Source organism: Tasmannia lanceolata, unplaced genomic scaffold (genome assembly GCF_043159265.1).
Source record: "Tasmannia lanceolata isolate RefF3 unplaced genomic scaffold, GAP_Taslan_0.1 ptg000037l, whole genome shotgun sequence".
Classification (NCBI taxonomy): Eukaryota; Viridiplantae; Streptophyta; class Magnoliopsida; order Canellales; family Winteraceae; genus Tasmannia; species Tasmannia lanceolata.
Window position 1 is genome coordinate 11756561 of NW_027518714.1, and position 27505 is coordinate 11784065.

A 27505-nucleotide genomic window follows, 5' to 3' on the forward strand; every position below is an offset into this window, starting at 1 on the left:
CGGTTTCCCGGGTCCTCCAGCTCGGCTCTTACGTCACTGTCATATCTGTTACCGATTTTAGGCCTAACACCCATGCTTTCGAATACATAGGTTTTAACACTGTTGCAGCTTTTCATTCTTTGATGCTGTAGTGTATCATGGAAAAATTAATTTGGTTTTAATAAGGGATTGCTCTCTGATTTTATCAGCAACTGAACTTTGTACTAATCAATATTAAAAAAAATATAGGCTACTGACATTCACCATATTTTCACAATGAGGCGAACTCATTTTGTTTTATACTTTTTGATTGGGTGGTGAGAGCATTTTGGGAACTGTAATCCATGGCTACTAGCCTACTACCCGATCAAAGTACAAATGAAGTATGTAATATATTATTCCTTTCTCATTTTCATGTCTATATGCTTTTTTGTTGTAGTTGACATGTTGTTCTCTTTTTCATGTCTATGCTTTTATGCTTTAGTTTATGTTTTTCTCCTTCTCATGTATATGCTTTTATGTTTTAGTTTATGCCGTATGTACTAGCCCCATCAAAGATTCAATTTTTTGCTTGAAATTTACATTAAGGAAGTAGAGCAAGTGGATTGCAGTACTCATGGGAAGAATTATGGGGTTTAGCCTTAATAATATTCAAAAGCCAGTCGCGAAATGTCTTTCTGCGAAAATCACTAGCAAATCCCTTATTATTATTATAAACAATCCCTCCGCAGATCGTAAATCGTCATTCATACTCACCTTCGGCTCCGGAGAGACCACTGTTTTATTAATTTCAAAAAGTGAGTTCATATCTGCACTCCAGGATTTGATATTGTGACTCTTTTCTGGATTGTGCCTACTTTCTTCTTCACGATCATTGTGCGTGAGCTCTACCAGATATTGTTATTTTAGATAGATATTGTTATTTTAGATAAGAGGCTGTGATGTGAAAGTGCTTCCTACATTTAAGACAAATCTACGTTCCCAAGGCCGCATGGTTCTTAATTTTTTTTCTTCCCACTTTTCCTTAATCTTATTTGCTGGCTCAATAGTGAGGTTTTGGTAGTAGTCTTTATCTATAAGAAGTTGATTTCTCATTTGGAAATCACTTAATAAGAATATAATCTTAAAAAAAAATCGTCTGCAAAAGAAAAAATTGTCCATAAATGTTACAATTTTATGGAAAATTTCTTCAATTATCTTTTATCAAAATTTTCTTTGTTTTTCGTTCCGCGCAACGCACTGGTCTGCAACTAGTATATATGTAAAACGGAATCCTGGAAGCTGCCAGTGCGACAAGTGGCATCCCGTTTTTTTTTTTTTTTTTCTTTTCATCCCGTTAAAGTATTTATCACCGCCCAATTTTCCTATAAAATCTCCATATATCCCTCCTCCTAAAATCTCTCAAATACGAAAATTTATCTTAAGTCGATAAATCAATAAAAAATTCCCATTATCACATGTTAATAGGAGGGGATTGTTTCTTACAATATCGGGATTTGGTTCTCTCACGTTAATATGAGTTTACAATATCTGGGATAAAATTTTCGTATGATCGAGTTCCTGAATTGTTTCCCATCTCTCTCTCTCTCTCCCTATTTTAGGAGCTAATTAAGTTGTAGGGATTCTCCCTACTTTTCCAACAATACAGTTCGGTTGAATTAGAGTGAGGAAATAGGAAGTTGCAAAACTCAAAAGGATTTCTTTTTGATGTATAAGAATTTGGTGAGACATTTTACGAACCCATATTTGAGTATCCTACTTATTTGAGGAAGGGAATTTGAAAAACAATAATCTTGCTAACTGTCCTTTCCTTTTGATTAGTTTAGGAAATCTGATATTTATCAAAAGCCTTTAATAGAGGAGTTATAGGGGAAAATTCTATTGGGAATTTCGTTGGAGATTTTAGGCGCCTATTAAATAGGGGGCTCTCTATTTTCTTTGAAAAGAGGAATAGGAATAATTTTGTAGGTCATGTAGTTTAAATAAATGATACACTAAAAAATGTTATATGACGAGTTTCTTTCCATTATGACTGGTAAATTTACAGACTCATGGAAGCATCCACTCCGATTTGGAGTAGAAATCCGAGTTCCTATCTGGAGTAGAAATCGGACATTCCTGTTCGGGTTTCCCCTCAGCGAGTCGAATTGGTATGGCACTTTTTTTCTTTTGCAGGATGCTTGGTTCCCTACTAGTAAATTCTCTAATACGAGAAACGAGAGTACAGTAGTTAGCAAAGTTTAAAATTTCAGTTTCGGTAACCGTTTCCGACCCCACCAAAAACCGAAATTTCGGTCCGAAATTTGGTAATTTGGTTCCAAATTCCGGACCAAAATTCCAAGTAACACTTTTTTTTAATAAATAATGTCATTAAACCGAAATTTCGGACCGAAATCTGATAAAGGACGAAAAATGGAATTTCAGAAAATTCCGGCTTCGGTCCCCACCGGTATCCGAAATCTCGGATTTCGGTCGAAATTTTAAACCATGGTAGTTAGACGCCAAAAATTACATCAAGCTGTGTATCTATTATACACTACGGTGATTCACTAGTTTTGGCATATATTATCAGGAAGGTAAATGATATCAGCACAACTATAATTTAATAATTGCACAAACGCAGCTTGTTTTTTCCTTTAAATAATAAAAGACAAGATGGATCAGTGCAATTATCAAAACATGGTTGTGTTTATATCTTTTCCTTATCATGAATTCTGTCATGAACCCGCTTGCAATACGAAATAGTGTTGAGCAAACCAGTCGACATAGGTTCAAGTCTCATTGCTTGCAAAAGAGGGATGGTTGAAATAAGGGGAGAGAAGGAAAAGGGAGAGATATTGTTTTGTTTTGTTTGTCCATTTCCAATGCGTCCTTGGATCCACACGGTACAACCCAAAACTAGAAGGACACTAGGACGGGGTAGCTAAGTTCCTTGTTTGCAATTGCAATCGTAGAAAAAGAACCCATGCCAAAATGGGCTTGCATTTTTAATTTGCACACGGTTTTACCTATGTATACATCTAAAACTCGGTTCCCTGAAGAAGGGATATTTTTATCCTTAGCATTACCAACTTAATCTTGTTCTTCCCAGCAACAAACATGCATGCAATCTTTCATGAAGCCTAGATAATTAACTCTAGATCTTCCGGTCAAAAAAAAAGTGTCCAGATAATTGCCATTCAAAAAAGTGTGCCGCGGATAGTCCAAACCATGCGGTTCCACACCGCCATGGATTTAAATTTTGGTTTCGGGTTCGGCCTTTACCGAAGCCGAAACTGAAATTTCAGATGAAATCTGGTAATTAAATAAATTTATTATCTAATTATTTACCAAATTTCGTCTGGAAATATCGGCCAAAATTTCAGAATAATTCAATACTTAAAAATAATAATTTCAAGATATTTCGGCCGAAATGTCCAAAATTTCGCCAAATTTCAGATTTCGGCCGTAATTTAAAACCATGGAGACCGCATACAGATATTCACAACTAATGTTGACCTTTAGCACGTCAGTTAATCTAAAGCTATAAGAAACCTTCATATAAGTTGGACTACTTTCCAGTGATCATGCCGATGTATAGATCTAACCGTTGGGTATGAGAAAAATAAAGGGCCAGCATTCCTTTCTAAAAGGGAAATCCTTGGCTGGACAGTATCTGCCTGTCTCACCATCAATGCTTATTCAGTCGGAACATCTACATGGTCCATATATGGTGGGGCAATTTGGGTTGGGTTGGGTTGGGTTAGGTTGGGATAAGCTCAACCCGAATTCACAAAAATTGTCACGAGTTGCACCTAGGTGTAACAGACCGGTACATGGGACAACCAATCTGACACCAAAACCAACAAATAAAAGTGATCTACGAGAAGACAATATCAATATCCAGATTTGTTTTAGGTTTTACCTAATAAGTTCTTAGTTCAGTGTAGGGCTGGGTTCAGGCAGAAGTCACAAATATCTAAGTAGCAAGCACAACATGAATCTGATATGATCTCTGTAGAGAAGAAGAAAAATGGGGGTTTTTCCCCTGGAGTGGTGCCTGCCATTTACCCCCGTTGCTTCTAAAGTTCTAATACAACTGTGAGAACCTGTGCGACCTACATAAACTTACATTCATAGAATGATAAATCTCATTCTCACAGTTCAAAGAGTACAGTTCAACTTTCAAAAACCAAAGCCTAAATACCTCCAAATCTACATACTTGCATATCTATGGAAAATTGATTATTTCGCACAATATTTCGCACCCAATTAACATATAATCAAGTTATAATAATTTTACCATAAACATTTGAATAACTCGAAGCAACTACATGCATGTTGCCAAATGTGTCTTTCCACATTAGGCCTTCTTGTTTACATACTAAGCTTTCAACATAAAAACCTTCAACAGGTGAATTTTACAAACCAAGGAACTGAATTACAAGCGATCACCCTCTTCCTCTCTCAAGACACTATCAAGTGACACAGTAGAACAGAAGCTTATAACCTTATGAAACCGATTAACAGGCGCTGGTAAATCAGGGATCTTCCTCCAATTACACTTAGAATTCTCACTAATCTCACAAACACAAGCAGGATACATCTTATGATGCTGCTCATTAAACACATAGATAAGATCCCCCAACCCAACACACTTCAAGCTCGCGAATTTCTCATCCTCATCACTATCAAATAAACAATACAAAAGATCCTGTGGCATGATCGCGATCTCACTAAACTCCATAGTCTGATGATCAACCCTCCAAAGATTAAACGAAGGCCCTCGCGGGGAGTTACAGAGCCCCGCGAGAACAAGCTGATCCCTACACGCGAGCAAGAAGGAGAAGAGAATCCCAGGCGGCCTCAACGTCTGGACCCCACTCCAGATCCGATTTCTTAGATCGAAAGACGAAACAAAACCCGAATAAATCCCAAACACGAAAAATTTCCCTTTGAAGAGAGCAGAAGAAAGCCACTGGGAAGAATTCCCAGATCGAAAATCGGCAGGCAGGGGAGGGCAGAGATCCCACGAATCGGAATTCGGATCATAGATCTCGACCGCTAATCGGTCCTCGATATCGACTAGACCTCCTATGAATCGAACCCCTCCCACAACAATGAATTTACACCCACTACTATCAGAAAAAACCCCAACAAGAGGGTTACAACGGGAAAATCTCAAAGGCGGGGTTTCTCGCCAAGATCCATGAAGAACAGGAGAGTAGCTGAATTTAGAACATGTGGAAGAACTCGTAGTGAAGAAAAACCCACCGGATCCGATAAAGGACTCTTCTTGGACGGGTATGGGGAAGAGAGTGGTTGGTAAACGGATCCACTCGTTGGATTCCGGATCGAATCCGAAAGCCTGGTTTTTTCTCGAGACCACGTTGTTTTGTCCACAGAGAAAAAACCAGGGTTTTTTTGTGGCGGAAACTCGTGAAGAGAAAGATGATTGTGTGACTACAGATCGCCAGAGCTTGCACACTGCGCTTGCTCTGACGATGGATCGGATCGGGAGATGAGATAAGATTAACTCAGTCAGATCGGATCCGAGACATCCCCAATCGGACGTAACGGATCGGGAATCGAGTTCGATTTCCATGAGAAGAAATACTAACTATAGTAAAACTATATGTAGATTAAACTGACCTGAAAATGGAGAGTTGGAATCTGAGATTTTTCGTCTTTGTCGATTTTTCTTTGTTTTTTTTTTTTTTTTTTTTTCGGTGAAGAAGATGATGAGCTAGGGTTAGGGTTTTGCGTGGAGGAGATGAAAAGGAGGAGGAGAAGAGAAGGTAGAGCGTGACTTTTCCCACGGTTCAAGTTTCAGTATCACGCCTTATTGAGCTGTCTTCATTCTCCATCTCTCATATATTACAAGGAAACAGGGAAATTATATAGTGTCCCCTATTTTTTACTTGAGACAGCCTCCTCCAGTGTTAAAGAGCAGTAATGACTAATGAATAAACTAGATGGGGCTGTCTTAAGTTAAACAGATAGGGGATATATCACTTACTAATAAATATCTAAGAAAGGTAAGGGGTCCTTTTTGGAATTTTTCTGTTCGGGGATTGGTTAATTCTCTGTACCATTGTGGACTGGGATCTATCTATCCACGTGTTTGTATCGATCTATCTAGCCACGTGTCAGGATTTATTATTTTCAGGGAGGTGCGCTTATCATTTTGATCTGAAAAATGATATAGGAACCAACGGGAGCTGTACCGTTGATTTTAAAGTTTGATTTCACGAAATCAATGGTCTTCATCAAGTCAAAGCTACAATTCTTACCGACTCTATATTTAGTTCATAAACTTAGGGAAATGATGATATCACGCTCTACCTGCTTGTCTTTTAGAATAATATATATGGTGGCCGACCGTCAAACAACAAGGGCGGAGAGAGAAAAAACTCTCCCCTTGATTTTTAATCCCGGTCAAACACCCCTTTTTTACTTTTTCATTGATAAAAAATCAAGGGTTGGATATTTTCTCTCTCCGCCCTTTATACGTAAAGGGCAGCCACCGTATAATTTCTCGTCTTTTAGTATTCAACAGGTTATTACAGCTCCCAAAAAGCTGTCACAAGCACTTTAAATGCTAAAAGACAAGCAAAGAGAGGGTGGAAATCAAAACATTGGAGTGCTGATATCATTTCCCTAAACTTATTATAAGCTATTAAGGGCATATCTTATAATAAATTTCTCGATACCTATAAAATATAGGGAAAAGGTTTATGAGCTATCGCTCACCTTGAGCAACCCACTAAATACACCATCTCCCATAGTTGTTTGACTCATCCAACTCACTCATTCTATAGGTTATGGTTAGGGTTAGGATTATAGGTTATGGTTAGAGTTATGATTTGTGGAGGTTTTGAAATGGATGGCTAGAAAGTAGGCTCCTATAGATCGAACGGTTAGGATTATGGTATGGAGATGGTTTCTTAGGAACACCTTATCTATGTGAGGTCCTATAGAATGAAAGAGTTGGATGAGTCAAACTACATGGAGATGATGTATTTATAGTGTCTTTTTTTTTGGGGGTAATTTGGGGTTAGGCAAACCCCCACCAGATATATTGTAAGAAGAAAAGAAAAATTGCAGGCGCAAATAAGGGATTCCAGAGGAGTCTTCACCTAAAATTACATTCATATCATCAGGAAAATCAGCAAGAGGAATGTTAATTCCCTTACAAGGACAATGAGATTTTGATAAAAGGTCAGCTTCCTTCTTCCCTTCTCGCCATACATGAGTGATTTTCCAGGAATGGAACTTAGCAAGATTAGATTTGATCTTCTCAAGGGTTAGGATCTTCCTCCATGGGCACGGCATAGCGTTGAGGATAACATTGACAGCAATCAGAGAATCTGATTCAATCCACAAACACTAAAAGTGAAGGTCTCTGGCCAACTGAATTCCTATGTGGATCGCATCAGTTTCTTGAATGGAGGATGGAGTTTGATTCAGGGAGTAAGCATCAATTGGCCGCACATCTCTGTTTCTTAAGATTCCTCCAATACTTCCCGAATCATTTGAGAGGGAGGCATCTGAGTTCAACTTGACAAATGGATCAGGAGGTGGTTGCCAATAGGGCTGTTCATTATTCGGTGGTAACCGAATAACCGAACTCGGTTTTTGTCTTCGGTTCGGTTTTTGTCATTTTCGGTTCGGTTTCGGTTTTGGAAACACCCCTATTTCGGTTTTCGGTTTCGGTTGCGGTTAGTAAGTGGAAATAATACCGTTAACCGAACAAACTGATTTAAATTTTAAGCTATTAATTGTGTTTGTTTTTATAGGGAAATGATGTACCCCTTTTTTTTTACCTGGGACAGCCCCCACTCAATAAGAGCTTAACTAGCGCGGGGTTGTGCCGAGTAAAAACTTAAGATCGACTATCGAGGGGGTTTTTTTTAATCTCCAAAATCGAGGCTAGAAAGAATCAAAGAAACTTAGAAACATATCCAAAATTTCTAGGGTTTCAACTTTTATCTCTCTACTCTCTTCTTCTCTACCTACTACCGCCTTAGCGCATCTCCAAGCAAAACTCAACGGCCTTCGCCTCTCCAAGCAAGACTCTACAGGCCGCAGTCTCCACCTCTCCAAGCAAGACATCGCGGCTATAAACATCTCCGAGAATTGGGATCCGGCAGGCGGCCTCGCTATCTGTTCGATCTGAAGATTCTGAGTGTTGTTCCCGGGGTTGTGAGATCGGTATGTTGCATGATTCCGAGTAGTTTATGGTTTAATTATCTCAGTGCTGTTTTTTTTTAAGTAGTTCGTGGTTTGATTATCTTGGTTATGGAGTTTCGAAAACCCTTTTTTCATTTAGGGCTTCGATAGATATTTTGGTTATGGGAATCATTTCGAGTAGTTCGTGGTTTGATTATTTCATTATTTGTGCTGTTTTTTTTTTCTTCGGACAGATTAGGATTTTGTAAATGTTCCTATATTACTTTTTTCTCTGCAGTTCGGTAGGTTTTTTAAAGCTAAAATCTAGATTATTGGGGGTGTTTTGGGAGAGGGAAGTGTATGTTGGTTTGTATTGTTTTTTCTTCTTCTTCTTCTCTGCCCTTCTATGAGGGAAGGTTTGTTTGTATTGTTTCTTTTCTTCTTCTCTACTCTTCTCTAATCTTAGTAATCTGGGGCCTCTGGGCTGAATTTGTTTTTTCTTCTTCTCTGCCCTTCTGAATTTTTCTATACCCTTTAATCTGAATTTTTTTCTTCTTTTCTGCGTAATTTGGTTATAACCGAACTAACCGATTAACCGAAAGTTTATTTCGGTTAGTGATTTTGACTAACCGAAATTATTTCGGTTAGTATAATAAGGTAATTCGGTTTGGTTATAACCGAATAAGCAGCCCTAGTTGCCATATGACAGTTCTTGGTTCAAAAGTTCTGCTGAACCAAGGGAGATTCATATTTTTCACAATTTCCTTGTTTTCATCATTCATGGTGTCTTCGAGCTTTAGGAACAAAATCCTCTCCCGAGCTGCGCGGAGGATTAGATTTAAAGTAATTTTTTTATGCTTTTTTTTACCTTCATGGATCCTGGTGTTCCTTTCCATCCAAGTGTGATGGACTGCAGCAGTAAAAAGAGTGCGGGCAAGGATGGAGGATTGTCCTTTGGCTTTGAATTTACCTCTTCTCCAAGCTTCTTGCTCAGGCTGCACGATATCTCGGAAACCTCGCCCCCATAAAATATAACTGATAAATGTGAAGTTTTACCTATTAAATGAGTTTTTATACCTCATAAATGTGAATATCTCTATCTATTGAATAGGGGAAAAGTGGAAAACCATGAGGTGTCTTGTGCTTGCCCTCACGCTATCTAAAACATTGCAAAAGCATTTCTATACTAAAACTTTGGTTTTCAATCCTAGAATTTATTTAAAACCTTATAAATGTAATATTGAATACCTTATAAATGTAATAGCTTATTTAATGCTTTAGCTTATTTAACAATCAATCTTTACTATATCATGAGAAAGCTTAGTTGGTCTCGTGATTATTTAAGACCTTATTAAGGTAAGATTTCCTTATGGCTTGTTTAATAAGACGGAAAGCCCTTTCCACATAATGCTTTACAAAGAGCCCAACAGTGTTTAAACAAAACACTCAAAGAATAAAGCGTAAAAAGAGTTAAAAATAAAGAAGGAAAGAAATAATCTCAATCTAATCTAGTTACCTAATCAAGTCTACCTACCTCAATTTACCACCAAATCAAATCAAATCAAGTATCCAAATTTATTTAGGTTGCCTAGTGGCCTACTTTCCTAATCTTCCACCAAGAAGATCCAATTGTGAGATCCCTCATATTCTAACATGCCCCTCAAACGTATAAAATTCCCAAATATGAAAATAGAATTTTTTACTAGAATTTATCATAAGAAAACAACATCCACTGATTTGAAGTACATTGACAAAATTGAATGATGAATACCTCTGATGTTTGCCAAATGTTAGCTAAAGATGGTGGATACTGACTGTCAAATAAGATGCCAGTTGAAGATGTGCTACGAAGAGGGCTTATAAAAGCCAATGGATCATGACAGATCATTGCCTCAATGGGGCTAGATGATACTCAGTCTTGATGGGCGAGTTTCCATAGACCAATTTTAGATTATTGATCCTTCTGAAAATAGGTCACTAAGGATCAATGCTGGAATAGGCAAGAAATGGGTTACAATAGGCAAGAATGGGCTACAATGGGCAAAACATCGTAGGTTAGATATTCTGTCTGCAAGAGAATTTCTGGTTACAAGAGATGTGGCTAGGCCAAGCTAGGACCGTGACGCTATGATACCGTAATAAAATTAGGGATTTTAGTAATTCTTGAGTGCTTTACAAAGAGCCCAATAAACACTGGAAGCATAAAATATAGACAGAGTTTAATATAAGAAAGGAAAGAGATAAGCTCAATCTAATCTAGTTACCTAATCAAGCCTTCTTATCTCAATTTACCACGAAATCAATTATCCCAATTTATTTAGGTTGCCTAATCTAACCTACTCTCCTAATCTTCCCCCAAGATGATCCAACGGTGTGATCTTAATACTCTAACACCATTTTCATTACTTTCCTAAAAAAATATTAAACATTTGGTTTAACAAACTTTTTCCACTTGGATGCTTATTACATGGAAAAGAAAATTGAACACACACCACTTATACAATGATATACTTTGGTCGCTTTAGGCCATATATAGAGGGCTACTGAATTATATATTAGTAGGTCCTACATAGAGGGCCTAATGGCCAAAAATAGTAAATTTTACTTCTACAGCAATAAAGGGTCCTAGTTATGAGAAATTATATGGTGTAAGGCCTTAAATCAAGAAGGCATTCGTACGGTGGAAGCACCAACCTTGACATTTGATCCAACAGCAGCTCCTCAAAATCCTCAAAAAGTGAGTTGCTGTTGGATCAAATATCAAGGGGGGCGGTAGTGGTACCGTATTGTTGTAAGGCCTTACACCAAATAAAATCTTGTTAGTTATATAGTAATGAGTTATATAAAAGTGGGGCATGTATTCACATTAGGCCTAATGGCTTAGTATTAGGCCTGGTGGGCCTAAGATGTTGACGACGTTTTTCCTTCATGGGTAAAAAAAAAAAAACGTGGTCAACATCTTACGCCCACTAGCCTATTAGGCCTACTGTGAATATATGCCCCCTAGTGGGTCTAAGATGTTGACCACGTTGCCAAATTGTAATGAGTCGCACATGTATAGTAGCCAGTTATACACTAGCGAGGCCTGTATAGACGTCCTATGGGTTAAAAGGAAATGGTCCGGCCCCACGTTGTTGGATTTTTGTTGCATTTTTTTATGGCCTTGCAAGACCAATTCATATCCTCACTTTACTCTAATTTACATCGTGTGACTGGTGGAATATTACAAAATCCCCTTAGCTGGATTGGACCTATATTTCCACGGTAAGTGGGGTGTCATGAATGTGAACGACCAAGTTAGTGCCGGGATAAGACCACGGAACACATCGCAGTGGTGATAGGACCATGGGACCTGCGAATGGAATAATTTGAAGCCCGGGAATGTGGTACTTGGACTGCTCTGCTAGGGTAGATTTGAAGGGATCGGCTCCTGAAGATGGCTGACCCTATGTGTCTGAGGAAACACATGGACTAGTGTGTTTGGTGTGTCTCACAGTAGAATGTATTCATTCACAACATGTGGAAATACACACATGTGCGTGGATCCGATATAGTAATTCAACGGAATTGGGCTCTTTACGTTTTTTTCGGAATACGTTTGAATTACGTGCACTGTAATACGATAGTGTGTACGCAATATCCGTAATTAGAGAAGTCATTGTGGTGAACTCTTTGGTATGGGACATACAGCACTACACGGGACAGAATGACGAATGCCCATGCTGGGAGTCATTGCAATGTACCGATCGAAGTTAAGGAATTAAGTGTGGAATTTCCAATTAGTATACATTTAATTATATTTAATTTGAGTGTGTTTAGGGCGCCCAACGGATGCACTCTAATTAAGTATAATTACCCTGATAATACTTGATGATTGATCGAGCCAAATTGGAATTTTTATCGGAATGTTTTTGATGAAAAATAAGCGACGTGATTTCTGTTCGAATAATTACGTCGTGGGAACCTTTTGGCTGGTCAAGTCGAGGACCATTTTGAATTGAGGAAGTACGAAAATATATGGAATTGGAAAAACGTTTAAATCCCTTTGGTTCACTCAACTCAAAATAGGGGTTTAATAAATGTATTTAATTGGGAAATTATCAGAGGGTAGTGCACACCGTGGCTTTATAGGAGCACCAACGGATGATGGCTAAGTTGGTGATTAAAAAGCAGACCAATTTGCCCCTCACAAATTGGGAAATGATAGACCTAACCTTAGCTCCAAGGTTTTAGGGACAGTCTATAAAAGCCAAAGAGATCCCACTCCCTGGCACTTTTTTTAAGCAATACAATTCTAGAATTTGGAATGGGAAAGAGAGCGCCATTGGACTCAAAGGTGAACAGGGAGTGGATCGATTGGTCGACGATTTAAGAATGTCCAAATCCGCAATACGATCATCCGCTGCGCTACGAATCAAGGTATGCCATTTTTCCTGATTTTTATAATTACTCTGATTATTTACACACATATATACTAATCACAAAACTATCAGTTGAGCTAAGATAGATGGCCCAATGGCCCAAAACCAATTGAACCCAATTGAACCCATATGTAATAATGTATTACATGGGCTGATCGTGTATAGTAACCAGTGATATTTAATGTTAAAGATAATTTTGCATTTATAAAGTTTTAGATAAGCTATCCAAATTTTCTCATTATATGTAAAGGAGTGCTAGCCATTACCTGCATGTGGGCACCATCGTACATGTAATGTGGCTCACTTGCAAGGCACGGAAGTGACAATCGCTCGAATGCTGCCATCCATGGCTAGGGTTGCAGCTCGGGTTGAATTTTTGGAATTCAGGTTGAGCTTGTTGATTTTTTGGAATTCGGGTTGAGCTTTTACCTCAAAATCAAGTCGGATTAGTGTTGATTCCAATTGTTTTTTAGCAAAAGCTCAACCCGACCCGACCCAAGTTGCTGTTAGAGTAATTAGGGTTTAAGCAAGGATGCTTAAAGCATTACACCCAAGGTATCTATTGTTAGAGAAATTAGGGTTTAAGCAAGGATGCTTAAAGCATTACACCCAAGGTATCTAGTTTGGAATACCAAGTTTGTTGCCTCCAGCCCTTATATATAGAGATACACTAGGGTTTTAATAGGTTAGTGGGCTCTAGCCCAAATAGGCCCACTACACCGGTCCATTATCTTGTTGGGCTTATATTAGAACATACATGAGTTATATTATATACCCAACAATCTCCTCCTATGTTCTACATATAGCACAATCCAATAGATAGATAGTGTAATGTTCAAAACAAAATATTGAATCATCCACATCACCATATGGTCTATATCATAAAAGATCTGTAATCCAACAGAAAACATGAATCATTTTATGACAAACCAAGAGTTTTAGATATACAACAAGCTAAATTCAACCAAAAGGTAGTTTCACATATAAGTGAACCCCACTGATCTTAGATGAATTCATTCATGAGGTATGATTCTCATCGAGATCCAAAATAAAGTTCCACAAAAAGTGAACTCTATGCATCTCTAAGTTATTCTTAGCTCCAAGTTAGCAGCAGATTGTTGCTGTCTAACCATCTCCAAGTTATTCCTAGCTCGATTCTCATCTTCGATTCGAATGAATCGTTTGAGATCATCCAATCCCAGTTGCACCTTTTTCCGATACATCTCGGTTTTGAAAGAATGCCATGCAGATGGTAACTTATATATAATTACACCCACAAGAAACGAATCACAGACAACTATTTTTTCATTATGCAACTTAGATCTCAAATTCTCTAGATCATTCACTTGAGGAGTGATTTCCTTGTCCTCTTGAATCTTGAAATCCATGAATTTGTCCACAAGATGGGTCTCGGACAATTCCTCCTCCTTCTTGAATTGAGCATCTAAGTTGTCTCATATTGCTTTAGCAGTGTTAAATTTACTATAGGTTTCTGCAAGACGATCTGAAAGACAATTCAACAAGTAGTCTTTGCAGAAATCCTCATCTCTAAGCCATTGAGATTCATCAACTTCTTCATCCGTCTCAGCAAAGGTACTCAAAACGGTGTAAAAACAATTCATATATTTTAGACTGAATTGAGTCTTTCGCTTCTAAGAGTTAAACTCAGACCCACCAAAGGATTGAAGTTTGACCATCTCAAAAGGCATAGAATTCTTTTCCATTTTAATATTTAGGTGAAATTAAAAATTGGAAAGAGTGCACCTGATTGACGAAAATCAAGAACCGAATCACGAGAATCAAAGCCAAGAACCGAACCACGTGAACAGGTCGGGGTTAACTGGTGTGAAACGGCGGCGGCAACACCACCCAAGAACTGGCTTGTGAAAAATTATCCCAATCGGCAGCGTGTGAAAACCAACGACCACAAGAACCGGCCACTAGCCAAGAATCAGCCACAAGGGATGGTAAATATTAAACCAATTTGATCCGGCGAGAATCCGAGAAGGAAGCTTGTAAATCCGGCAAAAATGGCACTGGCCGCAACGAGAGATGGTAAATCGAACTCTTCCACGAAGAGAACCCCAACCGATTAAGAAGCCTCTAGGGCGGCATTCTTCCGCTTCTCTTAGAGCTTGTCAGCGAGATTACGAAGAAACAGCTGCCGAAATTATCGACAGAGCTTCGGCCATGGATTTTGGGAGCCGGAGAAGAACCAAAGGGCGAGGATCAGGAGTCGTTTCCACAACTTCTTCTCTTCTTCGAATCGGAACATCTCACGAATCTCTTTCAGATCGAGCTTCGTGAATAGATTTAACGTGCCCTAATCGGCATTCTCCATAGCTAAATCGCAAATTATGAACAGATAGAGAGGGACTGGGAGAAGAATCCCAAACCCTAGGTTTTTAGAAACATGGATCTGACAGAGTAAGAGTCGTTCGAGGGATTCTTTTCCCTTCTTCTCTGTTTTGGGCTCTCAACGCCTCTCTGTTCACCATTGGTCGTCTCGGCAAACCCAAATCGTTGTTGAAACAGAGTATTTCCTCTCCCTTCTTTCGGTTTCAAAACGCCCAAACTGATTCTTGTTGAGAAGATAACTCAACACCCAAATCAAAACGATGGAGTGAGAGAAGAAAACCCCCGTCCAAAAGAATCCAACAACGAATTAAAACCCACTATCAAGAAAAAAAAATCTTTCAAACGTGAGAGAGGGGATTAATGCTTTAAGATTGTTAGAGTAATTAGGGTTTAAGCAAGGATGCTTAAAGCATTACACCTAAGGTATCTATTTTGAAATACCAAGTTTGTTGCCTCCAGCCCCTATATATAGAGATACACTAGGGTTATAAGAGGTTAATGGGCTCCAGCCCAAATGGGCCCACTACACCTGATCCATTACCTATTGGGCCTATATTAGAACATACATGGGTTATATTATATACCCAACAGTTGCACCCCTATCCATGGCCAACCTCAAAATCATTTTATTTATGTATAGTACATTAGCACATATAAAAATATTAATGACATTTTAAATGGAAATTAAATGCTGGCCACAAGTGTATTTTCATGCAAAATACACGCGAAGAAAAAAGTACAACAATACCCCAACCTAAACTACTCATTTGTGGTCCCCGCCATTGATAGGCCTTGCATGAAATTCAAATTGTGAAAAGAACTGCATAAAATCAGTACCAGGCAAAAAAATTACCTCCAAAAAAACAGACTCAACAAGAACAATATGATGAGGCTGGCCACCTCCAGCTACAATATGATGGGTCACCTCGTGATGTTCTTCAAGATCAACGGTCTTGATTGCACAAATACCCTAGAATCGACCATCACCATTGATCTCGTGATGTGGCAATCACTGTTCGGATTGTCTCCTTTGCAAACAATGACTTTCGGCAAATAGCTGGGTAGACATACAGTCAGTGTCAGGATCAATTGTAACAGTCAATTTGGGTCCCACAAGGGGACATCCATTTGAAATCAAATCCTTAATCTTGTAGAACATCATGAACATCATCATGAGGACTCTCATCCTGTAATATCTCGTGTGTAAAAAAACAAAGGGCTATAAAGCTCAAATGTTTAGATATTCTTGGTAGAACCATAAACAAGGGTCAATAGATCAAGGGCTCGTGATCACCTGATCAAGGTGTTATCATATCATTTCTTCATTTCTTCAGATCAATGGATCTTTTTTTCATTAGAAAATTTCATGAAAAGGCTTAGTTGAGTTTGGGAGAAAGGCTTAGTTGAGTTGAGTTGAGTTGAGTTGGTGAGATTTTATTAGAAAGGCACCCCACCTAGAAAGTCTAAGCAACAAAAGGGTACAAGAGGGCAAGGAGAAATTTCTGCTAATCAATGGATCTAATTCATGTAAACAAGGCACAAGCAGCCAAGCAGGGCCCAAAAAAATTCTTATAGGAAAGAGTCTTACAGCTCTTTTAGCTTTTTCTTTGTTTTTAAATTAAAAAACAGGGGTGTTTCCAAAAGATTTTTTTATTTTTTTAACGTCTTGAGCATTTTACCAGACATTCCTTTGTCTTAAGATGACAAACGAATCAATACAAAAGAGTAGTATATGTCATTAAATATTAGTTCCTTTGTTTGATTCTGTTTTCTAATTAGAATCACTTTAAACCCCACTTTTTGAAGCAACTAACCCACAAAAGTGAGAATTGTGGAATGTAAGGTGTCTCCACTAGAGTATTGGTGGGATTTTTAGGTGGCATTCGATTGATTGATTCTGCAAAACCCAAAACATGCATCTGAGAAGCTAAACAACACCATCTTTCCAACTTAGTTAAAAATACTTGCAACTTGCTACTTTCTGCCGCTCACTTGGATAGGCTTTGCAACTTTCCTTTTTGCTTTGTTATAAGATCTCCCTTTTTAAGTATAAAGATGAGAAATCAAAGAAAGAATTCTAGTACTGCTTGGCCACTTCCAGCACTGTCCCGAACTTTATATACCATGTGACCCTGTACTTGATAAGGGTGCAACTCAGGCTTGGTTGGGTCGGGTCAGGTTGAGGCCAACCCTAACCCAAACCCAAGGTAGCATTACTTCAACCTTAGTCCAATCTAACCTTGAGAAGTGCCAATCTTAACTCAGTTCGCCCTTAAATCTCTCAACACTAATCCAGACCGTCTAACCTGATTTTTTAAGTCAGGTCCGTTCGGGTTGCAACAGGGGAAAAAGAAAAAAAAATGCAAAAAATAAAAAATGGATATTTTGTTTGGGGTTGGGTCAGGTTCGGGTGGGATAGGGTTGCCTAAGGCCTCAACCCTAACCCAACCCAGAATTAAATCGGGCTAGGTTTGTCCGAATTAGGGTTAAACACGTTGGGTTCGGTTGAGCCCCACTCAAGTTGCACCCTAGCCACCTGATTTTGCGTAGGAGTACTAAGATGCAACATGCGACTGCACTCATAAAATAGGGATTTGCTAGGCAATTTCATGGCTTACTTTTGCAAGAGAGAAGAGCTACCTCAGATGAATTAAATGAGTAAGACAAAATATGCATACATGTGGCTTTTTTTTCTCTTGGATAAGGGAGCGTGAAATGGTTTTCCGCCAAGTTGCTTGGCAAATCCCATTAAAATATATATTCTTTGCATTATTTTTAATGTTGGCAGCAAGTTCAGACCATAATTTGGAGATTCGACCGTTGGATCTTTTCCAAACCATTAAGGAGAGCTCCTCCGGCAACAGATGATTATAATTATAGTAGAGGATCACTGGTGACAGCATCTGATCGCCAAAGGAAATTAATTTTTTGTTGATCGCACCATATGTTCTAGAATTGAAGAAAAATTTAGTCTTTTTTATTTTTATATGGCTTGCAACTAAGCTTTGATATCAATTGATAACCTTTATTGCCTTAGGCTGTGTTCGTTTGTTAGTCGTGTGTGGGAAAGGAAAGGAAAATGATGTGGAAAAAAAGAAAAGAAAAGAAAATGAAAAGAGAAAACGAACAGATACGGGTTGTGAATCCAAGCCCAAAAAAATAGTTGGATATGGAAAATGAACAACATCCAGTCATTCTGTTGTCAAGAAAAGGAAGGAATCCAAGCCTGAAAATTTGTTTTCCTTTTCCCAAGCTCAAAATCCTCTCCTCACAGTAGGATTTTAAAAGTGAGAAGATGCGTCCAACTTTCCCTCCACATCATCCAACTTTCCCTCCACGTAATTTTCTCATTCCACTAGAGTGCAGCAACCGAACGCCCAAGTTTCTGTCTTTTAGCCTAAAAGTCGTTAAAAATAAAAAATAATCAGATTAAATAATAAGAAATCCACTTACCTGTTTCCATTTAGCATAATGTTTTGTAGCATCTTCACTTGGGTTCCTGAACTCTAGATGTGCTCAAGGACATCCAGGTCTTCTCCTCCCTTGTACAAGTCTAGGACGATGGATTTCTTTATGAAGTGTTTACTACTGCTAGAAGCTAGGCCCTTGGGTTGTTAGAATGAGCTCCCATCACGCTCATTCCTTCCCAAGAATATATATTCCTTTTCATGTCTCTCAAACCTTAACCTTAGCAACTAACTATGGAAATTAGTAATTTTAACCCACAAAATGGCAAGTTGTCAAGAATCAAATGGACCTGGCACCACTTGCTATTTCACATAGGTTGTTGCTTGTGCCAAGGCCACAAACCAGAATTAGAAACATTCTAACAAGGTACTTGTCCTATTGCTATTTCACATAGGTTGTTGCTTGTGCCAAGGCCACAAACCAGAATTAGAAACATTCTAAAATGGTACTTGTCCTATTGCTCTATAAAGAGCGCGGGGGGAGAACAAATATTACTCCAAAAGCTTAACCTATTGCAGAAGGCGTTATGTAATCTGTTATACTTTAGCACTCCTCCTCATGTGTGGCCCCATTTTTTAGGGTAGGCCTACACGTGGCACATGTGGTCCCTCTTTTTTTGGGTTGGCTATTACATGTGGATTTTTTTAACATAAAGGAGGTTTGAACCTAGGCAATTTGCTCTGATGATACCATGTCAGACAACCAATTACTTCAAAAGCCTTTTGAAGAAGGCGTTAAGTAATCTTTTATACTTAGAGAGAGAGAGAGAGAGCTTTACTAGCTTCTTTTATATCTGTTAAAAGAAACTCTCTCCAAAGCCTTGAAGTAAGAAGGTATTCATCCTATTGCTATTTGGAGACAGAGATGGCTTTACTAGCTTCTGTTTATATCAGGTAAGAGAGACTTTCCAAAGCATTGGAAGGCGTTCGCCCTATTGCTATTTTTTTCTTTTTTGGCAGAGGGAGAGAGAGAGAGAGAGAGAGAGAGGACTTTACTAGCTTCTGTTTATATCAGGAAAGAGAGACTCTCCAAAGCGTAGTAGGTATCCCTCCTGTTGCTATTTGAAGAGACAGAAATAGGGAGAGAGTAGGGGACTCTAATGTATTCGTCCTACTGCTATTTGGAGAGAGAGAGAGAGAGAGAGAGACTTTAATTACTAGCTTTTGTTTATATCGTGTAAGAGAGCCTCTCTCCAAAGCATTGTAGACTTGTAGTAAGAAGGTGGTATAAAAGATTAAACAACTCCATTTCCAACTGCTTAAGCTTTTGGAGTAATTGATCGTTTGTCATGGTATCAAAGCAATGGCCCTGGGTTCAAAACTAGCTCCTTGATATTAAAAAAATCCGCAAGTACTGGCATGTAGGCCAACCCTAAATTCAATCCAATCCCAAAGTCCAATAATGTGTTTTTTTTCGTTTAATATGGATGATAAAAGAAAGTACGTATGGCAGAAATCGCATGTTCTTGTTGGTTTTCGCCCGCATTACTCATGCTACATTCCTTTTATCAAAATTCATAAAACACATATATTTTGCATGTATACTGGGTAAACTTGGGGGACCTTCAAGGTTATTTACCACCTTATAATGGCAAAGTTTCTTTAACTATTACAAAGCTTTTATTAATTATGCATTCCTTTATAGTTATTAAATATCTTACACATGTTTATTTCTCTAGAACTATTATTTACCTCATGGATGAAAATTTCTTTATTGCTATTAAATACCCTATATTTGAAGCTTATGCTCCATTTTTACCTAAGAAGAATTTAAGAATTTAGTCATAAAAAGTTAAAAACATGAACTTTGTGGTTTGTAAATATCCAAAAATGGAACCTGCCATTTTTTGTAAGTCTTAAATAAAAAACTTTTGTAAAATTTGTCATTATTTTATGAAAATATATTTGAATTTTCAAAATTTAAATTAGTTCTTGATTAATTGTAAACTTTTCAATAATTCATTAATTAATGATTTTAAACATTCCCCTATGTTTGTTTGAGAGATAATAAATTCTCCATTTAATTACTAGGAAGGCGCCTTTTTAGCGGTGTTAATTATGATCAAATTAAACTGTATAAGACGAAAACATTCAGTAGTCATAAAATATATATAATATTAATTAAACACACACTGATGAGGTTAAAAGGGGTAGATTTGGCATCGTTCTTTTTATCTCGATATCTATTTGTTATTATTTTCTATGTATTTTACAAAAAAAATTCCCAATTTTTTCGAATCAAGTATGAAATTTCCGTAATCACAAATAATTGCCTTGTTATTTTTTTCCCCTAGATTTAAACATTGCAACTATACTCAATATGCTAAAAAATTCAAATTCAAATGTGAATCAATTTGGATATGACGGGCCTCTTCGAATACCATGCACCAAAATTAGCCCTTAATTATTTGCAGATAAAACTATTTTAACTTAATCTTATTTGTAAACCGGTTATTAAGGTCATTTAAGACAGATATAAAACTATTTCTAGCCATTATTTGCATGTAACATTACAAGGAAACAACATGGGCAATGTGTAAAAAAGAAAAATATGCGCTTTATGAATAGATTTGACGTAAAAATAGAGCCAAAGCTTTAAATTCAAGGTATTTACTAGCTAGCTACAAGGAAACCTATATTTATAAGGTATATAATATTTATAGGGGCCCGTTTGGATACCTCTTGGATTTGGATTTTGAGGTGAATTTGGATTTTTAAATCCAAATCCGGCGTTTGGCAAGCCTTTATGACATTTGGATTTGGATTTGGATTTGGGTGAAATCCACAAGATTTACAAAGTCCTCATGTTCGTGTAATTTTTTAGATTTATAAATCTAAATCTGACCCGTAAGAGGTTAAAATGACCAAAATATATCAAAAAAAGTGTTAAATGACTTAAGTACCCACATAACATTAAAAAGTAATCAAAATACATCGTATTAGGTAAAATGACTAGAAAACCCATGTCAGGCAAAATGACCGAAATACCCCTATACTAGGTAAAAATGACAAAATACCCCTGAGTCGTGCAAAATGACTAAAATACCCTTATGACATAAAAATGATCAAAATAACCCATGCAGGGTAAAATGACTAGAATACTCCAATATCAGGAAAAATTACTAAAATACCCCCAGTTCAAGTAAAAATGACTCATGGCTCATAAAAAATGACTAAAATGACTAAAAATACCATCATGAGATAAAAATACGTCATTTTAGGTAAAATGACTAAAAATACTCATATACCAGGTAAAAATGACAAAATACCCCCGAGTCGTGCAAAATAACTAAAATACCCTTATGACATAAAATGATCAAAATAACCTCATATATGGTAAAAATGACTAAAATACCCCAAGATTATGGAAAATTATCGAAATACCCTTATATCAAGTAAAAATGACCTATGGCTCATGAAAAATGACTAAAAATACCCTCATGAGATAAAAATGTTAAAAATACGCCATATTAGGTAAAATGACTAGAATACCCCCGCCGGGTCATGCAAAATGACCGAAATACACCTATACCTGGTGAAAATGACCAAATACCCTGAGTCATGCAAAATGACTAAAACACCCTTATTATATAAAAAATGATCAAAATAGACCCATATAGGGTAAAATGACTAGAATACCCCTGATCATGGAAAAATGCTGAAATGCCCCACTATCAAGTATTTTAGGGCTTTTGGTTTTGTTAGATTTCAAATTCAAATCCAAAGAGCATCCAAACAAAAAATAATAATTTAGATTTGAAATCCAAATCTATACGTCGTCATCCAAACGGCAATATTTATAAATTTGTGAATTTCAAAATTCTTGATTTCAAATCCATGGATTTTGAAAATCCAAATTCACCTCCAAATCCAAATCCAAGGGGTATCCAAACGGGGCCTAGAGGAATTTTGTTTAAGATATGGATATGCTAGGCAATTTCGGGGAAAGCCATCTCACGGCTGACTTTTGCAGGAGAGGTTGTTCTCTCCTGCAAAAGTCTTTTGTGGGATTTGCTATCTCACAGCTAACTTTTGCAGGAAAGAATAGCCGCAGAGGCTCACTTACTAGCAGATTTTGTCTTAATTCATTTAATTAATTTGAGGTGGCAGTTCTCTTTTGTAAAATTTAGACAAGAAATAACATTCTGTGAAATTGCTATAAAGAAATTTACATTCATTAGATATTTAATGGTTAAAATAAACTTCATATTTATAAGGTTTTAAATAGGGAATAATATCAACACAACCATGTTTTTATAATTGCACTGACCCAAAGAGGCTCGAATGTTTTTAACAGGACTGCAAATTTGGAAAAAGAAAAAAGTAAAAAAAGAAGAAGAAGAAGAAGTATACAACATACTTTTCAAGAGTTTCTCTCTCTGGCCAAAACAATTGACCCGCCTATGTTAAAAAAGGTGGGCCCATCCACACTATTGCATCTGTCTTTGATAATGGCACTGATCACTTTGTTTTAGGCTTTTCTTATTGGCTGCTAAGAGCTTTTTTTTTTAAGGGGCTCTTTTTTACTTGGTACAACCTCCTCTACTGTATTTATCGCTACTCTTTTACATCAGAGGGAGCTGTCCTAAGTAAGAAAAAAAGGGTGAATATATCATTTTCCCTTTTGTGAACTGTAATAGCACCTGGCATAAAACGACGAAGAGTAGTGCCATCACCAACCCGAACCCGACCCGAGCAACCACCCGACCCGAGCTCAACCCGGGTTGAGAAAACCCAATCCGAACCAGACCTGAACTCAACCAAACCCGAATTCTTCCCGAGTTGAACCCGTCGGTTTGAACCGCCCAAGTTGCACCCTATTTTTAATTCGTTGACTGGCTGGAAGGAGAGAAGTGTCGGATACAGCAAACCCATTAGTCACGTGCACACTCGTCCAACTAAGTAGTGTGAACTTGGATTCGGGTAGTTAAGCACGTGTCTTCCAACCACCTCAGTTTCCTTATATGAACCTATCCAACGCTTGAAGTTTCAATCCATCCCCTCACTTCCTCACATAAGCAACAACACAATCAGCCTTCCCAAGTACGAGTTATCAGAGATGGTGAGCATTGATGACATCCGTAAGTCACAGAGGGCCGACGGCCCCGCAACAGTGATGGCCATCGGAACGGCAACGCCGCCAAATTGTGTGGACCAGAGCACTTACCCCGACTACTACTTCAGGATCACCAATAGTGAGCACAAGACTGAGCTCAAAGAGAAGTTCAAGCGCATGTGTAAGTACTAATTCTATGTTCACCCCCTAAGTGCATGTTTAGCATTAGATATCAGAGAATAAAATCAGATCAAGATCAAATCTTCTAATTTGGTTTTGGTAGAGTGCATGCAGGAGGTGTGGTACGATTTTTGTTAAAATTCATTTGTTCTGAGTGAATGGAGTTGGCAAATTTTACACAGAAAGCATCCATAAATAAAGTTTTTCCTAAGAAAAAAGGGAAATGATATTTCCCCTCTGATGGATAAAATCTCCTCCCCCCCCCCCCCCCCCTCCCCCGGGGGTTCTTTTTTTCTTTGTCTACTTAGGAAAATAAAGATAATTTCAATTAAAAATGATTGAGCATTCCTCTCTTTATTTTACACTTAATTCATGGACGATTTTTTTTTTCATCACACAATTTAGAGGGAAACATTATGATTATAGTTAATTCATAGGGATTTTTAATTATAAATAGAAGGTCCTCTTAATAAAAATTGAATAGGGTTGATTCAAATTATCTTCTCTTTTTTTTTTGTAAAAAAAAAGTAAAATTTTTTTAGAAAGATTCTACCTTTTCCAGAAAATTCTTTCAATCCTAAGAAACTTATAATTCCAAAGCTATGATAGAAAAATTTTCAATAGATAATGAGTTATCAAAACTCAATCACTTAAAAAAATGGAGAGTGTCGTCATCAAAACAATGGACTGCAGATATCATTTCTCTTCAGCATTTTTTTGGAAATTCTATAGAAAAAACATTCCGACGGGTTTTAAAATTGATTGAAGACATTTTTGTTAACAAAAGTTTGTGATAGTATTCAAGGACCTTTTTTTTTTTTTTTTTTTGGTTGGTAAGCTGGGATCAAACCAGTGACCTCAAGGTTGATCGAGAAACAAAGCCTCAACCATTGAGCTACAGGCCCAACCCTTATATTTAAGGACTCAACGAGAACAATTTAAAAAACATTAAAAAATCGTAAGTAATTCTTGATGCGTAATTGATATATATTCTCCAAATTAGAGATAAATGGGTTTTAATACCTGGGGATTGAGCCTCTAGCTCGATGGCTAAAGGCTTTGTTCTTCGAACGTCGGGTTTGAGGTTCGATCCCAGCTTACCTAGGGGAAAAAAAACAGGAAAAAAGGGGTTATAATAATAACTCAATAAAATAATGAGAGGTGTGGTTATAAAAACAAGGACATGCAGATTTCATATCCTCATTTTGGACGCAGGCGAAAAATCTATGATCAGGAAGAGGTACATGTACTTAAATGAGGAGATCTTAACAGAGAACCCCAACGTATGCGCGTACATGGCTCCATCATTGGACGCGAGACAAGATATGGTGGTAGTAGAAGTCCCCAAGTTGGGAAAAGAAGCCGCGGCCAAAGCCATCAAAGAGTGGGGCCAACCCAAATCAAAGATCACCCACCTAGTCTTTTGCACCACTAGTGGCGTCGACATGCCCGGTGCCGACTACCAGCTCACCAAGCTCCTCGGCTTGCGCCCCTCCGTCAAACGCCTCATGATGTATCAACAAGGCTGCTTCGCAGGCGGCACGGTCCTCCGATTGGCCAAAGATCTCGCCGAGAACAACAAAGGCGCACGAGTGCTTGTAGTCTGTTCTGAAATCACAGCCGTTACTTTCCGTGGGCCCAGCGACACCCATCTCGACAGTCTTGTGGGCCAGGCTTTGTTCGGAGATGGTTAGTGTTTTTTAATCATGTATAATTCAATACTCCCTCATATGTGGCCCTTCTATTTTTTGTTGGGATTGGCCGAACGAGTTTTATATGGTGTAAGCTTGTATAGTCCAGTATTTTTCAAATAATACTGTACGGCTTACACCATAGGATGATCCAAGCCATCCATTTGATGGGCCACATCGTAAATACGGTGTGCCTCAAAAATCATTTTCATTGGATGATCCAAACCCTATATGCAAAAGGAATTCAAGTGCAAATTGCAAGGCTTATTGACGGAAAAGAAATTGCACATGTCAAATGGATCAGAAGAAACGGCGGAACCTGTGACTACTGCATAAGATTCTATTGAAAACGAATTCTAGTGATTTATGGGGTGAGATGGAGAAACCAACCAAAGGGCTAGGATGATCCAATGAAAATGATTTTTGGAGCACAACGTATTTACGATGCGGCCTATCAAATGGACGGCTTCGACCATCCTATGGTGTAAGCCGTACAGTACTATTTGAAATTAAAATAATGTACTATACGGGCTTACATCATATAAAATCTCTGGCCGAACACAGGTGGATCTTTAATATCAAGGAAATATTCGGTTGAGACAATAGCTCGAGTGCCTCTTCATTTAAGATTATGACAACAGATTACGAGTGCCAAACACTCAAAATTACATTTAAAGTTGAGTCCACTAATCAGTTTAGCACTCACAATCCGTTGTCATATCTTAAACAAAGTGGGCTTAAGCTGTTAGAGTTGCTTATTTTAATCATTTATGCTTCAACAGGTGCGGCCGCCTTGATCGTGGGGTCAGATCCAGTGCCAGGTGTGGAGAAACCCCTGTTCGAGATGATCTCAGCCGCTCAAACTATTCTCCCTGACAGCGACGGAGCTATCGACGGTCATCTTAGAGAGGTTGGGCTTACCTTCCACCTTCTGAAAGATGTACCAGGGCTTATTTCGAAGAATATAGAGAAGAGTTTGGTGGAGGCATTTGAGCCATTGGGGATTTCGGATTGGAATTCGTTGTTTTGGGTGGCCCACCCGGGTGGGCCCGCGATTCTGGACCAGGTGGAGCTGAAGCTTGGGTTGAAGGAGGAGAAGTTGAGGGCCACAAGGCACGTACTTAGCGAGTATGGGAACATGTCGAGCGCATGTGTGCTGTTTATATTGGATGAGATGAGGAGAAAGTCTAAGGAGGAAGGGTTGGGTACGACCGGGGAGGGGCTCGAGTGGGGCGTGCTGTTTGGGTTCGGACCGGGGCTCACCGTCGAGACTGTGGTGCTGCATAGCGTGGGCGTCTAGACTCCCTCAATGAAATGCTTCTGCTGAGAGGAGGGAGGGTTCTCTCTGTCTCCATTTTCAATGATATTTCATTTTCTTTTTAGCCTTTTTATCTAATGTTTGGAGAAATAAAAGAAGTGTCAGGTACATTGGCTTTGGTTGGCAGTGTACTCTGACGTATTGGATTGTTTAACAACCTTGTTCTATATATAGTACAATTATTTATGAGCAGTGCCTTGGTTTCTTTCTTGTACTTCTTGTAAAACTGGGAAAGTTTTAGTAACATGTGTTTTCTTACGTCAAAGTAAGGGAGGAACTAAGAAAGAGTATATAGACTGATGGGTGCCCTTGCAAAAACCAATTACAAGGGCGCCCCGTTGGCCAATCTAAAGAAAGTGCATTTATAAGAAAAATATGGAAATCACGCTGACAAATATAAAATTAATTTATCAATAAGTGCAATATGTTGAGATGGACCAATAGGAGTGTTGGGATGGACATACGTGCCCTTGTAACTAGACTTCTGTAATGTCGCCCTTCAGTCTACCATTCCTCTTTTAAAAATGAGGATCGCTAGCAAAATGGAAATCCATTTTGGAAAAATAGACGGGGTACTCTGTTGTGACACATGTGCAAGAAGACACTGAAGTGGGCTCGCTGATTTGTGTTTCCTTGTTTTCAGGCTTTTCTTACTCTCTCCTCACTTCGTCCCTCTAGTATCTATTCCTCTCCCAACCTCCCTCACCACTTGGAGAAGCTAATTTATCATTTAAATAAAATCATGTTAGCCAAATGTGCCCTTAATTCATCGCAAATGAACTTGAAATTGCAAAAGTATTCAGATGGTGCAAGTTGAAGATTTGATTAATCTTGGATGCCTACACAGGTACCCCTACATCGATAAAGACTAAAGGCATATTGAC

The 27505-nt window shown here is 38.2% G+C and overlaps 2 protein-coding genes across 2 annotated transcripts; one reads left to right on the plus strand and one right to left on the minus strand.

The window, feature by feature from the left end:
• Window positions 1-4077: 4077 nt before the first annotated feature.
• Window positions 4078-5819, minus strand: LOC143862131 (Galactose oxidase/kelch repeat superfamily protein). The gene has a single exon (XM_077373122.1). The coding sequence runs from the start codon at window positions 5561-5563 to the stop codon at window positions 4400-4402; it is 1164 nt and encodes a 387-aa protein (XP_077229237.1). The 5' UTR covers window positions 5564-5819; the 3' UTR covers window positions 4078-4399.
• A 17537-nt stretch (window positions 5820-23356) lies between these two features.
• LOC143860112 (chalcone synthase 1-like) lies at window positions 23357-26835 on the plus strand. Its single transcript, XM_077370639.1, has 3 exons — window positions 23357-23613; window positions 24828-25301; window positions 26086-26835. The coding sequence occupies exons 1-3, from the start codon at window positions 23436-23438 to the stop codon at window positions 26601-26603; spliced, it is 1170 nt and encodes a 389-aa protein (XP_077226754.1). The 5' UTR covers window positions 23357-23435; the 3' UTR covers window positions 26604-26835.
• Window positions 26836-27505: the final 670 nt, after the last annotated feature.